Source organism: Apodemus sylvaticus, chromosome 23 (assembly GCF_947179515.1).
Source record: "Apodemus sylvaticus chromosome 23, mApoSyl1.1, whole genome shotgun sequence".
Taxonomy (NCBI): Eukaryota; Metazoa; Chordata; class Mammalia; order Rodentia; family Muridae; genus Apodemus; species Apodemus sylvaticus.
The window spans coordinates 45843617-45857614 of record NC_067494.1 but is presented as its reverse complement, the minus strand read 5'-3'; the positions used below and the strand labels follow the sequence as shown (position 1 = coordinate 45857614).

The 13998-nt window shown below is 51.0% G+C and overlaps 1 protein-coding gene across 1 annotated transcript; it reads left to right on the top strand.

The window, feature by feature from the left end:
- The first annotated feature begins 3880 nt into the window (after positions 1-3880).
- On the top strand, positions 3881-6442 carry Prr18 (proline rich 18). The gene has a single exon (XM_052169925.1). The coding sequence runs from the start codon at positions 3881-3883 to the stop codon at positions 4817-4819; it is 939 nt and encodes a 312-aa protein (XP_052025885.1). The 3' UTR covers positions 4820-6442.
- The last annotated feature ends 7556 nt before the right edge of the window (positions 6443-13998 follow it).

Below are 13998 nucleotides of genomic sequence, written 5' to 3'. Positions count from 1 at the left end.
GGCAGAGTGATTCATTTTGAATAAAGATGTCTACAGAGGCAGCAGAGTGGCCTTAGGATGATGACGTGGGAATCTAAACCCGCTGATGTGTAGACCCAGCCCACAGGGTAATGACTTGAGAGACTGCTTAAAACTGGGTTAGAGCTGGCAGGCTAAAGTCCCCGCCAGTGGGAACTCTCAAAACGTACGTGCCCTGGCATTGGGGCCCTGATGTAATCACTTCACTCATTCTGAAAGTTATCTTTAAGGTTGTGGTAATTACTATATTATTATGTTTGAAGTCTGGAAAACAAGATGAGATGATAAAGAACCCGGACAGAGCCAAATACATCTATTCGGGTGTACTGGCTGGTTCTGTGTGTCAACTTGACACAGGCTGGAGTTAGCACAGAGAAAGGAGCTTCAGTTGAGGAAAGGCCTCCATGAGATCCAACTGTGGGGCATTTCCTCAATTAGTGCTTAAGCAAGGAGGGCCCCTTGTGGGTGGTGGCATCCCTGGGCTGGTAGTCTTGGGTTCTATAAGAGAGCAGGCTGAGCAAGCCAGGGGAAGCAAACCAATAAGAAACATCCCTCCATGGCCTCTGCATCAGCTCCTGCTTCCTGACCTGCTTGAGTTCCAGTCCTGACTTCCTTTGGTGATGAACAGCAGTGTGGAAGTGTAAGCTGAATAAACCCTTTCCTCCCCAACTTGCTTCTTGGTCATGATGTTTGTGCAGGAATAGAAACCCTAAGACATTGGGATTGCTGACTTGTGTTTTTTGTCTATTAACTCAGGATAGTAAGTTCAGTGAGTATATGGGTTACTTTTCTGTTGGTGTGATAAAACACTGTGACTTCTAAAACAAAAGCCTATGTTTCTAGAAGATTCCAGAAAGTTGGGTCTCTATCGGCAGAACCAGAGCGTGGCAGCAGGAACAGCTGAGAGTTCACATCTCAGACCACACCCGGGGCAGGAAGCCGACTCGGAAGTGATGTGAGTCTTTTGAAACCTCAGAGTTCCCAGCATCCTCCAACAAGATCACACCTCCAAATCCTCCTCACACGGCCATTAGCTAGAACCGGGTACTCAAATATATGGGGGGACATTTTCAGTCAGACTACCACATATGGGGAACTTTGTTAACCCTTGTTTTGTTTTGTTTTGTGTCCTGAAACAGTGCATCCATAGAGCTCTGTGAACAACTTGCAAGAACCAGCACTTTTCTTTCATTGTGTGGCTTCTGAGGATCGAACTCAGGTCATCAGGCTTGGCAGCAAGTGTCTTTATCCTCTGAGCCATCTCGCCAGGCCCCACACATCTCCTCTTTGAAAAGTCTTTTGATCACCTTCCCTTGGGATGACCTCCTTTGTTCCAACCATCGCCTGTGAAACACTCCCACCAAATGGAATGTGTAACGGATTTCCTAACAGTCAGTGTGGTGACTGAGTCAGAGGTAGATGCCCCATCCCATGCCTCCTCTCAGGTGCCCTGTTTCTTCCTAACTTCTTGCAAGAGGCAGAGGGAGAGGGACAGACAGACAGAGGCAGAAGGAAAGAAATAGACAAGAGGCCGAGGGACAGACAGACAAGCCGCTGATGTGTAGACACTGCTCCCAGAGTCAGAAGTGAGCAAACTCCTGCTAAGGCAGCTCACGTCACGGGAGGTACAGGAACGCAGTCCCCTGAGGCCATGCCTGGACCCAGGTTTCCGGCTTCCAATCCTCCTGACTCTCAGGGGACAGGGATGCTCGCAGCTTCACAGGTTGCAGGCTCCTGGGCTAGAGCAAGCTGCTCAGGTGACACGGAACATTCCAGTACCTCGTCTGGACCTAGCTGTCAGTCTGATGATGCACCACTGGGCTTTTAGCACACCAGTTCTCTACCAGATGGAGGTGGGGTTCACTCATGTGGGTTCCCCAACCAACAGACTCTTCCTTGTAATAGTGAAGTAGTGTAATAGCCCCAGCTGCCTTTGGACTGGCATGTGGTCTTGTCCTGTCTCATTGCATTTGGAGCCTCTGGAAGCGCCACCCCCCCCTTCCCAGTAGACTGGACAAGGTAATAGAAGTGCCCAACACAGTATGTGTCATCTCTTAAAGTTTTGAAACTGCCTACCGCCCCCGCTTCTGACCTGCAGCCCAATCGCACCGTTACTTCTGAACACCTGAAGTCTTAGGAAGCCATCTGCACACAGGCAGGAAGCAGTGGATTCCAGACATCTCCATTTCCACTGGCACGCAGGACACCTGGGCATCCCGCGGTGTGTTGTTCTTCCTCCAAAGATGGCCTCCCCAGCCGCACCTGCAGAAATGGCTCCTGACTCCTTCCCCCTAATATTCAGTCTGCACAGCGCTTAGATCTCCATCCCCACAACTACCTAGAATCTAGAACCCAAACGAAAACAACACAAGCCTGCTTCAGTGTCCCGGGAGCTAAGCTGCCCATGTTCTAGCAGCCGGAGCTCAAGGCAGAGGCTACTGCCCTGGGTGTGCCCTACTCCCCACTCCCACCCCCCACCACCCTTACCCCAATCCCCACCCACCCCCACCACCCACCCCTACTTCCCCCACCACCCTCCTACAGGGGCAGAAGGCTCCCCTGAGTCTGAGAGCTCTCTGGAAGCTAGCTAGCTGCCTTTGCATAGACGGTGATAGACACCTGCGGTAGATATGGGGCCTTATGCCAACTTCCCTGCTGCTCTGATGAGAAGAACTGCCGCCACCCAAGCTTCCTTGGCTACCCTGGGCTGTGAGTGTCCAGTTGCTGCTGGAAAAGGACAAACAGAAGAGGAGGGGGGGCGGTGGCTGTTGGCACAAGACACAGAGGCTTACCCACTTTCCCATGCGCTCAGTCAGAGCTATTCATTGTGCCGGGGAGCAGTTTTTTTAAGCCTAGCTGTTTGTTGCTTCCCATTGAGTGGAACAGATACCCTGTAAATCCCGTCGACTTCTAGGTGCATTGTCTTATAACTGTTGGATGGCCGGCTTATTGGATCTTTCTGTGTTGTGGTTACGTTTCCGGGTATAAACAGCCTGCTTCCCTTGTCTACAACAACACATCCCTGCAGGAAGTCACTTGATAAAACCGAACGTGTCCTCTATTTCCAGTTTTGCTATTGTTTAACAAATCGCCTCGCCTATTCATAGATGATAACAAATGGCTCTGATGTGTAAACAACTCCCAAGGAGTGGCATCAACAATGCCAGAGAAACCTAGGTAGCACCTCAACGCCCCGCCCGGTACCACCTGCTTTCCCTGCTGTTCCAGACTGGCTCTAAATTTCTCTCCCGAGTCATTTGAAAGGATTCTCTGTCTAATGTGCAGGGCTCCACCAGTGACTTGGTGCCACCGGTTCCCTTGAGGCCTAGCTTCCTGCTTCTAATGGACCTCGAGCCTTGGGAGTACCGGAGAAGAGAGCCTTGGGGCACTGGGTGCCAGCTCCCTCCCCTGCGAATGTTGGGCACTTTGTCTCCAGCGTTCAGCAGTCTGCGATAGCGGCAGCCGCTAGCAGCCCGGAACTTGGCAAGCCCTTGCCAGCGCGCGCTCCTCCTCCGGCCGCCCGGCCCAGCCCGGAGCGCGTCTTGTCTCGGAGGTGCGATCCGAGGGACAGCCAGATTCGCCAGCAGCGGGGCGGCTGTTGGCGGTGCTCGGAAGGACCCAGCTCGGAGCACACGCGGGGAGCTCCCCGGGTTGCTCAGGCGAGGGAGGGGCGGGAGGCGCCTTCGCTTGAAGGGACTGGGAGGGAGCGGGAGATGCTGCGACTGCTCGCAGGTGGGTGTGCGGGGAGCGCGCGGCGCTCAGCAACAGATGGGGAGGCGCCGGGGGTCGCCAGGCCAGTGGGGCGGCTCCGCGCGCGGTGACTGAGACCCGCCCTACCCGCCCTTCTCCTTCCAGGACACTGATGCTCCGTTTGCTCGGCAGAGTCATGTCATTCCCGCCTATGCCGCCGCCGCCGCCACCACCACCACCGCCCCCCCGGACTTCGGGGGGCCCCGCCGCGCGCCAGCTATGCCGGAGACCCTGTGCGCCTCCCGCGCCTTCGCCGCCCGCCGCCGTCGCCACCGCCACCGCCACCGCCGGCGGCGACAAGAAGAGGAGGCCGCCCGAGATGCTGCTCTCCAGCTCCTGGCCCTCCGCCACCCTGAAGAGGCCCCCGGTCCGGCGCGGCCCCGGCCTGGGTCCCGGCACCCCGCAGCCGCCTATCTCCGCACGCGTCCCGCCCCAGCCCTCTCCGGGCCGTGTGGGGACCTCGACCACGTGCTCCGCGCCCCGGCGGGTCGCCTGCAGCCACCTCCCAGCGGCATCCACCGCCTCGGGGACCTCTGCGGGGGCGGGGGCTGAGCCCGACGACGCCACGCGCTTCTCCTTGAGCCTCACCCCGGAAGCCATCCTGGTCATCCAGAGGCGCCACCTGGAAAAGCAGTTGCTGGCGCGACCCCGCAGGCCCTTCCCCGCACCCTCGGCCGACCCGCGGCGCCCACTGGTACCCTGTCCCCGGACCAGGTCTTCGACCCTGCGGAGGGGCGGTGCCACCAATGTCCCCGACGCGCCTCTGGCTGTGGCTGTCAGCAGCCGCCCTCCCCGTGCCTCGCTGCTGCCAGGAGGTCTGCAGGCCACTCTGCCCAGCCCGCGCCCCTCCAGCCTGCGCCCAGTGCTTAAGGTGTCTCTGCTCAATGAGAAGCACAAATACGACGATGAGGAGTATGAGGAGGAGGTGGAGGTGGTGGACGAGGGCCTCGTGCGCAAGTGCACCGAGTGGCTGCGTGGGGTGGAGTCGGCGGCAGCCGCGCGGGGCCGCACAGGGCATCTGGACTCGCTGCCGCACCTGAGCACACTGTGAGGCTAGGTGGGCCTGTGGGACCCAGCCTGACTCGAGGCCCACGGCTGCCTCCTGCGCTCCTTGCACGCCTGGGCCTGAGATCCAGGTAGGCCAGCAAGGGATAGGACTATTGCCTGGGACTTTCCCCAGGTGTGTTTACTCATGAGCGACCCACAGCCTTTTCTAACACCCACCACCCACCTCCTGTGCAATTAGGTCAGCGTGGGACACAGCGGACTCACCTGACTCCAGCAGCTGTCCCCTGCACCCCCTAACCCCTGTGGGGAGGAAGGACTTGTGAAATGCCTTCTAACCTCCCACCCCAACTAAGGATCGGGCCCAGAGGTCCTCTGGCCCCAGGGGGCATTCCACTTCCTGGGGACTCTGCAAGCCTGTGACCACCGAGGGTGGGGTGGTCTTCGGTTGCAGAGCTAGGACATGGTGCTATGTATATGATTTGATTCCTTGCAAGTCAGAAAGATGTTGGGTACTGGAAACTGGTTGACTAAACTTGTAATCCAGCAGCCCTGAAACAATGGGCACTGGGTGATCTTGGGGGGGCTTGTGTTTCTTCTGACAGTGCGCGCAAGTACGCACGCACACACATACACACACAAACACACACACACACAACTCCTGTCAGTGCACAGGCACACCCATGCCACTAGCAGAGTCCTGTGTGCACGCATGCGTACATACACAGCCACCCACATATGCCCACGGTAACACATACATCGACTCTCACATACATGTGGATACATGGCCATGCGGCACGGTGGGTAGTCACGGCCACATGCACAGGTGTCTCCAAGGGCACAGCTAGAATTGTTTTCAAGAGCTGGATCAAGGTGGGGACAGGAGTCAGGGTCGTGGTCTGCTAAGGATGCAGTTTTTAGTTGAAGGCACAGCAGTGTCTCTCCCTCACTAGCTAGGGAAGGAGCTTATCGGCACAGAGAAGGAAGTCGGTGGGTGAACAAGCAAGACAGGGCAAGTCTGCCCACGGGAGCAGTTTGAGGCGGAAGCAGCTGTGGGCCAGGGCAGGTGTCTCTCATCACTGTGAAGACCAGTGACGAAGGGGTTCAGTAAGCTGTAAATAGTGACTTTTTAGATTCTATTTAATTTATTATTTGAATGAAGGGTAAAACTCCTGTCTTTTAGTAGCTGAGCCCTTCCCATTAACTGGAGGATGATTCTTTTGTATTTCTTCTGTGCCTGAGTGGATTTAACCCCAAGGATGAGAAGGAAGTATTTGTTCTAATCAGATAAGGTTGCTTGTAGAAACATAATGCATTACCTCAATTTTTTTTTTTACTTATGCAAGTCAATAACCAGTTTAATGTTTGTCTTGTTAGACTTTAATGTGTCAATTCTAGATTGTATTTTAAATCAAAGCCTTACATTTTTAAAAAAACCAATTATATTTTTTCTTTGTAGAGATCTTCGTGCCCTCCCCTCCCCCCCAGTCTCTCTGTCTGTCTCCATCTCTCCTCTCTTTCCTTCTTGGCACAAGCTTTGCCGACCAAGAGGCCTTAGAGGGGGAGCTACATCAGACACCAGATGAGTTGTTTTGTTTTGTTTTGTTTTGTTTAAAAAAAAAAAAGGCTACTTAGTGATTTTTAAACGGCTAATGCCAAAGAGGCAAAATTAGCAACCCTGGTGGGGGAGGGGCGGGTGGGCTGTTCCCCTAGGCAAGGCAGGTAAAGAGGGCACTGCCTCTGCACTCAGGCCTGGCACAGCATGACTTCACCCCATCTGCTCTCAGCATAAACACCAGTACTTCATGTGCTTCAGATTCCCGCCGTCAGCAGTCTTAACAACACCAGAAAGTGTTCCTGGTACCTCCTGAAAGAGCGGCCTCTAGGGAGATCTTCCTTCCCCTTTGTCCGTCATGTAGGTCTGCATACCACTCTGTCCATGTCTGTCTGTCTGTCTGCTTTGATTTTCCTTCCTCACTGTCTCCTCCAGGCAGCCCGCCCTCCCCTTTCTAACTGGCCTGGTTGGTGACTCAAAGGGGCTCTGTGTGCCTGGCTCTTCAGAGATGAGTGTCATGTTTGTGTTGGTTGGCCGATGACTCTCTGTAAGGAAAGGACGGCCTACACGTAACTTGTGAGGTCTCTTCCTCATTGTTGACATTCTGAGGGCGGTTTTCTAGTCACTGTGCTACAATTTCTTAATGTTGAAATAAATAAAGTAATTGGGTGTTGTGTGCTGCTTCTTGGAGAAGATATCGGGCAATCATCCAGAAAGGAACTTTCAAACAGTTGTAAGACCCCCTGAGATGGTTTCTTCACTGTCTGCCCTATTTAGGCCTGGGGACTTCTGGGTTCACCAAAAGTCACACGACTAGTGACTGTCTGGATTTCTAAGAACTTTAAGAACAAATGCTTTCTAAGAATGCTATTCAATAAACTTGGGAGAGATTGCCAATTTCCCATGAGAGCTTTACCCCAAATACACCTCTAGCACTTCGTTCCAAATACACTCACTCCATATAGCAGACACGAATTTCAAGATTATGAAACCTAGGCAACACCATGTCCTGCATACTTCCAGTAAAACATTTGCTTCTGCCTGACACGCTTTCTACCTTGTAGGCCACCCTAGCCAGAAGTAAATGGTCCATTTGAGTAACAGCCCGGGTTGCTACTGGATTGTGTAGTAAGTATGACTTGTCGTTAACTCTGGAGCCCATGTAGGAAGGAACAGTGAACGTAAAGTCTCAAGTCATCCCCTCCCTTTCTCTCGGATGTATACGGGGTATGTTGGCACGCATCCTGGATGCTCACCTTGCATGTGAAATGAGAGAGAAGATTGGGCACCGGGCCTGTGGGATGTGCCCGTGAGTTCTAGCGTTTGACCCTGTGACATCATCTCCATACCTTGTGGGACCCACAAGTGGCACCCTTGTGGGACAGTTAGAGGGTCACTGGCACCTTCAGATAGGTATTGTTAACTGTTTTCCTTAATTTGTAGAATAACAATCAATGCCCAAATGTGAGGGTCGTTAGTTTTGTGGTTTCTTCCAAAACGATCCAGTTCCGTTCAGGGTGGTTGATCTTGGAATCCTGTGGGATCTGAGCATGTTAATTTTGCCATGCGGACAACTTGCCCTCTTTAGCATGATAACTTTGTAGTTTATCATTTAAAGAAAGCGTCTCCCTCAAAACAAACAGCACATTCCTTGACCATTGGTGCGCAGGCTGTTGTGACTATGAGACTCCCATCCATTGGTTACTTCACACCTTGACAAGTAGCTGACAAAAGCAGCTTAAAGAAGAAGGGGCTTTCTTCCTATTTTGTTTGTTTTCTTTGTTTTTTTATTGGATATTTGCTTTATTTACATTTCAAATGTTATCCCCTTTCCCGGTCCCCCTCTCCTGGAAACCCTGTATCCCTTCCCCTCTCCCCCTGCTTCTATGAGGGTTTTCCTCCACCACCCGCCTCTCACCTCCCCACCCTCGATTCCCCTACACTGGGGCATCTATTGAGCCTTCATAGGACCAAGGGCCTCTTCTCCCATTGATGCCTGACAAGGCCATCCTCTGCTACGTATGCAGCTGGAGCCATGTGTACTCCTTGGTTAGTGGGTTTTCTATTTTTTTAGCTCACAGCCTGCCAGGATCCAGTCCATTGTGGAGGGGAAGTTAATTACTTGGCGGCCAAGAGAGAATCGGCCTGGCTGCTGCGTCCATCTTCCCTTGGGAAACAATGGAAGGGAAACATTGTAACTCAGTTGGCTTTCTCCTTTTTATTATTACACTTCATTTCTCTTAAAGAACCAACCTGTGGGAGAGCCCTGCCTATATTCCAAGAGGGCCTTCCCTCCTTAGGTAAGCCTCTCTAGGACCCCCTTCACAGATGTGGTGTGTCTTCTAGGTGATTCTCTGTTGACAACTCCACCCCCATCAGACACAGTATTTCTAAATGGAAATGTTCTATCCTGTCCCTTAAAGGGATATTTACTAGCTCATTCCAGCTAGTAAAATGCCTGCTAATAAATGAAGTGGAAACTTAAGGGTTCTTTGGAAAGTGGGTTGGAAGTTGTTTTGCTGGGGCAAACACTCGAAAGAACATTATGTTAAAGTGGGCACAGGTGTGAAAGGCTAAGGCAGCCTTGTGAAGGAACATTTAGCTGAAGCAGACACAGGAGAGAGGATATTCTGCTAAAGCAAGCACGTGAAAGGACCCGTGATGAAGGATTCTTTGCTAACAACACACATGTATTGGTCTGCCTTACACTGCATAGTTGAGATGCATTTGTCAGGATGCCATAGAGAGAAAGAAACAATAAAAACAAAAAAACAGTTTCTGGTGGTGTCCTGCAATTTGTTGCGGCTTCCACAGACTGGAGCTGATTGGATGCACGTGCTGAGGCAAGGCACATGGAGGACACGTGACACCTGGAGGGTATAAATAGGACTCCGAGGAGTGACAGAGACAGAGCTTGGCTTGCTGGGACAGCTCGCTGGGCAATGCTGGTGGGTCTCCCATCTTCACTGATCTTCTCTTCCCTGAGAGAGACGCAGCTGAGAACTTCTCCTGGGGTTCCTGCTGGTCCCTCCTGCTGACTGGAGCCAAGGCTGAGGCCTGGTGTCTCTGCCAGGTCATGTCACCACTGTTGCTAAGCCAACTTTACCGAACTGGACTGCTGGTGTGTCTGTGAGGTGTTTGCAAGTGGATTGAGCTGCTGACCTGTGAAGTGAACTGCCCGTATCCAGACAACATAGATGGGATTTGCTCCAAAGAACCTTTCTAAACAGGTCTACTCCCCCTCCCCCCACCCCCATATCCTTTCTTCCCACTACCTCTGGTGGATGATGAGTTACAAGGAAGGTTAAAACAGTTAAGAATCATCATTAAAAATGACGGTTGGAAAAAAAAAGAAAAAGAAAGTTACAAGTAAAATACATCCGAAAACCTCTACAGCGTCTTCTAGTTCCTACATTGCTCAAAAGTCCAAAATCTCTTCTTCGACTCAAGATAAATTCGTAACTTTGAGCCTCTATTAAAACCGGCAAACAGGTTACATGCTCTTGATGTAAACAGCACAGAATAAATATTGCCATTCCCAACGGGAAGGACAGGAACATGGCAAAGAAGGATTGGGCCACTGTGAGGCCAACACGTAGCTGGGCAGACACTGGGTGTTGCCGCTCCTAGCCTCGGGTGTCGCTGCCTTTCCCCCAGCTCTGCACCTGCAGCACACGTGGCTCTCCCTTGAGGTGTCCACGCTGTGTGTGCACAGCTTTCTATGGTGGACATAGCACACTTTGGGCATCTCCAGCATTCCAGGACCTCCACCCTGATATAGGATTCAGAGCTTTCTCTGAGCTTCCTCTAGGGAGCCCAATCTATCTGCCCATCCCCAAGCCTTGGTAACTTTCTGGAACCTGGGTGCCAACCTCTATGACCCCATAACTCTTGCATTACCCATGCTATAAAAAATGCCATCAGGCAGATGCTGTAGCTGAGGACTGTGGCTGGCTGGACATACCAACTGGTTTCTTTCTACCACAGCAGTAGTGACATCTATGCGCCAGAGCCAATAAACCTTGCAAGACACTTCCTCGAATAGATGTTTCTGAGTGGGGAAAGCCTTCCAGCAATGACATCAGCTCAGTCTCTCTTTAAGAATCTTGGGGTTTTTTGTTTTGTTTTGTTTTTTTACCATCTGGCACATTTCTCTTGGTTTAGTAGTTATTTTTATGTGTATGACTGTTTCGCCTGCTTATATGTGTGTGTACTATTTGTGTGCCTGGTGCCCATAGAGGCCAGAAGAGGGCGTTGTATTTCCTAGAACTGGAGTTACAGACAGTTGTGAGGCATCATGTGGGGTCTGAGAATTGAACCCAGGCTGGAAGAGCATACAGTGTTCTTTTTTTTTTTTTTTTTTAAATGTATTCACCATTGCTCTCTTCAGACACACCAGAAGAGGGCATCAGACCCCATTGCAGATGGTTGTGAGCCACCATGTGGTTGCTGGGATTTGAACTCAGGACCTCTGGAAGAGCAGTCGGTGCTCTTAACCACTGAGCCATCTTTCCAGCCCTCACCCAGTGTTTTTAACCACTGAGTCATCTCTCCAGCTCTTCCAGTTTCTCTTAAGAAGCTATTTTGTCTGTACCCTTCTTATTGGAGTCTTTAAGCTTATCTACAGTCTTTGTATTTTCCAAACAGCACCCCCCCCAATCTTTCTGTTCTCGTTCACTGTAGTTCTAAGAGAGGTGAGCAAAAACCCTCCCACAGCCTGAATGTTGTACTATCTTACAGCATTTCCTCCCCCAAACATCTAAGTCCTCCCCCCACCCCTTTATTTTCTCCAGAGACAGGGTTTCTCAGTTTATCCCTGCCTGTCCTGGGACTCACTCTGTAGACCTGCCCACCTCTGCATCTCAGTGCTGGGATTAAAGGACTTTACTATCACCACCCTGCTCCATTACTTTGAAACTTCGCTTCCCTCATATTTTCCAGGATAAAGGAAAAACTCTGCCTCTTTGCATTCCTCCCTGAAGCCTCGCCAGCGGACATTTCTCTTAGTCCCTGGTCTTTGGAAGTCTCCTTCCCAGGGTCCATTAAGCCCTTCTCTAGCCCTAAGCTTCAAACGCTTCCACATCCTCCCCCTTCCCCCCTCCCTACCGGGTCCAAAGGTCTACAAACCACATGGTCACACGCATCACAGCAACACCCCCACTCCTCCAGCACCTGGAGGAGCCTTAGTTACGTTCCCCATTTCTGTTGCAAAGCACCAGAAGAAAGCAGCGAAAGAAGCGGGGGTGGGGAGATGTGTTTAAGATCACAGTTTGAAGTTGCAATCCATGTGGGCGTGACAGTGCAAATAGCTTTGGCTGTGGGGGCAGGAACGTGAGTGGCCGGTCACATCGAGTGTCAGCTCATTCTCCTCTTCCCGGCCCGTGGGACCATGGGACAGTGCAGTTCACATTCAGGATGGGTTTGCCCTCACTTTCTGGAAATAAGAATCTGTGTCTAGCCCATTCCACCCAGTGACTCAATACACTCAGACAGTATGAAAAAGATGAATATCCACAGGTGATGGACTTTCATCAGGACAGCCTCCAGCAGGATAGAACCATCCAGAGATTTATTTTGGAAAAGAATGTCATTTCCGCTAGATCCCGTTCCCTACGGGCCTCACGGACTTGGCCTGTGCGAAGAGGCCTTTGAGGGATTGTCTGTCCACCGCAGTGGGAGGTTGGACTAATCAGTTCCTTTCAAAAGCCGCTGGTCAGTGTCTGCTCAAGCAGCTATAGCAGAACCCACAGACTGGGGAGCTCAACAGACAGGGCTTTGCCAGTGTTAGAGGTACACATCTTTAATCCCAGAACTCAAGAGGCAGCAAGGTTTCTGTAAGTTCAAGGCTAGCCTGGACTAGTGAGACACTGTCCAGAACCCTGTCTGACAATCCCCCCAAACCCATAGGATCTATGGGTAAAGACATCTCTCAGCCTTCATCGTAGAGTTCATCATGTTTTCAGTTTTCTATATCAGTCTTGTGGTAACTTGATCAATACAACTGATTTTTAAAGTAACCAACTTTGGATTTTGCAGCTTTCTGTTTGTGACTTATTTTTCTGTTTTTGTTTTGGATTTTTTTTTGGTTTTCTTCGAGACAGGGTTTCCCTGTGTAGCCCTGGCTGTCCTGGAACTCATTCTGTAGACCAGGCTGGCCTTGAACTCAGAAATACACCTGCCTCTGCCTCCCACGTGCTGGGATTAAAGGTGTGTACCACCAATGCCCAGCATTTTTCTGTTTCTTACTGTGATTTATTTTTACATTTTTTATACATTAAGTATGTGATGTGTGTGTGTATATGTATATATGTGTGTGTGGTAAGTGTATGTATGGGTGGTATGTGTGTATATGTGTGTGATGTGTGTATGGTGTGTGTGTATGTATGTGTGTATATGTGTGTGGTGTGTGTATGGTGTCTGTGTATGTATGTGTGTATATGTGTGTGGTGTATGTGTATGTATGGGTGGTATGTGTGTATATGTGTGTGGTGTGTGTATGGTGTGTATGTATGTGTGTATATGTATGTGTTGTGTGTTGTATATGTTTGTGGTGTGTGTATGTGTGTGGTATGTATACAGTATGTGTATGTATGTGCATATATGTGTGCATGCATGTGTGTATGTGTGTGCACATGTGAATGTGTCTGGGTTTGTATACACCATCACTGTTAGTGGACTAGAAAGTATGTGTATGTATGTGCATATATGTGTGCATGCATGTGTGTGTGTGTGTGCACATGTGAATGTGTCTGGGTTTGTATACACCCTCACATTGGACTTTCTAGTCCACTAACAGTGATGGTGTCTGAATGAGCTCTAACCAGTAATTTTCTTGTGTTATTTTTAAAAACCTATCCTGTCTGTGATTGCCCCTAAGTGGTCACTCATAGAGGACATCTGATGTACACATGACCAAAGCTAATCTTTCATCGAAAGCAAGCACTCCCCAGTAGTCACTGACCCACCCGCTTCCTCCTGGTCTGTGTCCAGGATCCTGATGTGCCAGTCACAATGCTCACCAGAGGGGTATGTGTGGCATCCCTGCCCCATGCTGGAGCCCACATGGAGTTAGATTTGGGCTTTTGTGAGTGTCCCCCCCACCCAGGATGAAGGAGGGAGCGATGCCAAGGGACAGTCCCCGTCACCTCCTTATGACACAGCAAAGGGACCAGGCTTCATTTCTGAGCTCTTGCCTTTGCCCTCAATTTGGGTGCCATTCCTTGGCCCAACTCTTAGTTAAAGGGAGACTCTGCTGTGCATGTGGTGACTGTCCAGTCACAGTGTCCTTCTGTCACTATCCTGCCCCTTCTGTACGCATGCCCGAAGGGATCAAGGTATTCCCACTAAGGAACACTCGGCAACCTCCCAACGTCCTTCTCACTCTCCACAGCAGGGGACCAGTCCTATCAGATGGTTGTTCAGGAAATACAGGTGACGACTTTCTTCCTCATGTCACAGCAGAGTGCAGTGGTGGGGCCACCTAGCTATGTCTACGAAGCATGGGCTCCTTCTTGGGCGCTGCTAAAAGATACACTTGGGTGAAGCCAGCCATCTGATAACACGATAAAGAAGCAAGGGGACACTGTCAAGCGCAGAGGGGACAATATTTCTAGGTGGACCACACACTATCAGGCAGTGCCTGAGCCTAGCCACCTGGCTTACTGGTCCCT

Bases quoted from the DNA above. Each gene is read 5' to 3' on its own strand.
- Prr18 (XM_052169925.1), top strand. From the start codon at position 3,881: ATGCTCCGTTTGCTCGGCAGAGTCATGTCATTCCCGCCTATGCCGCCG.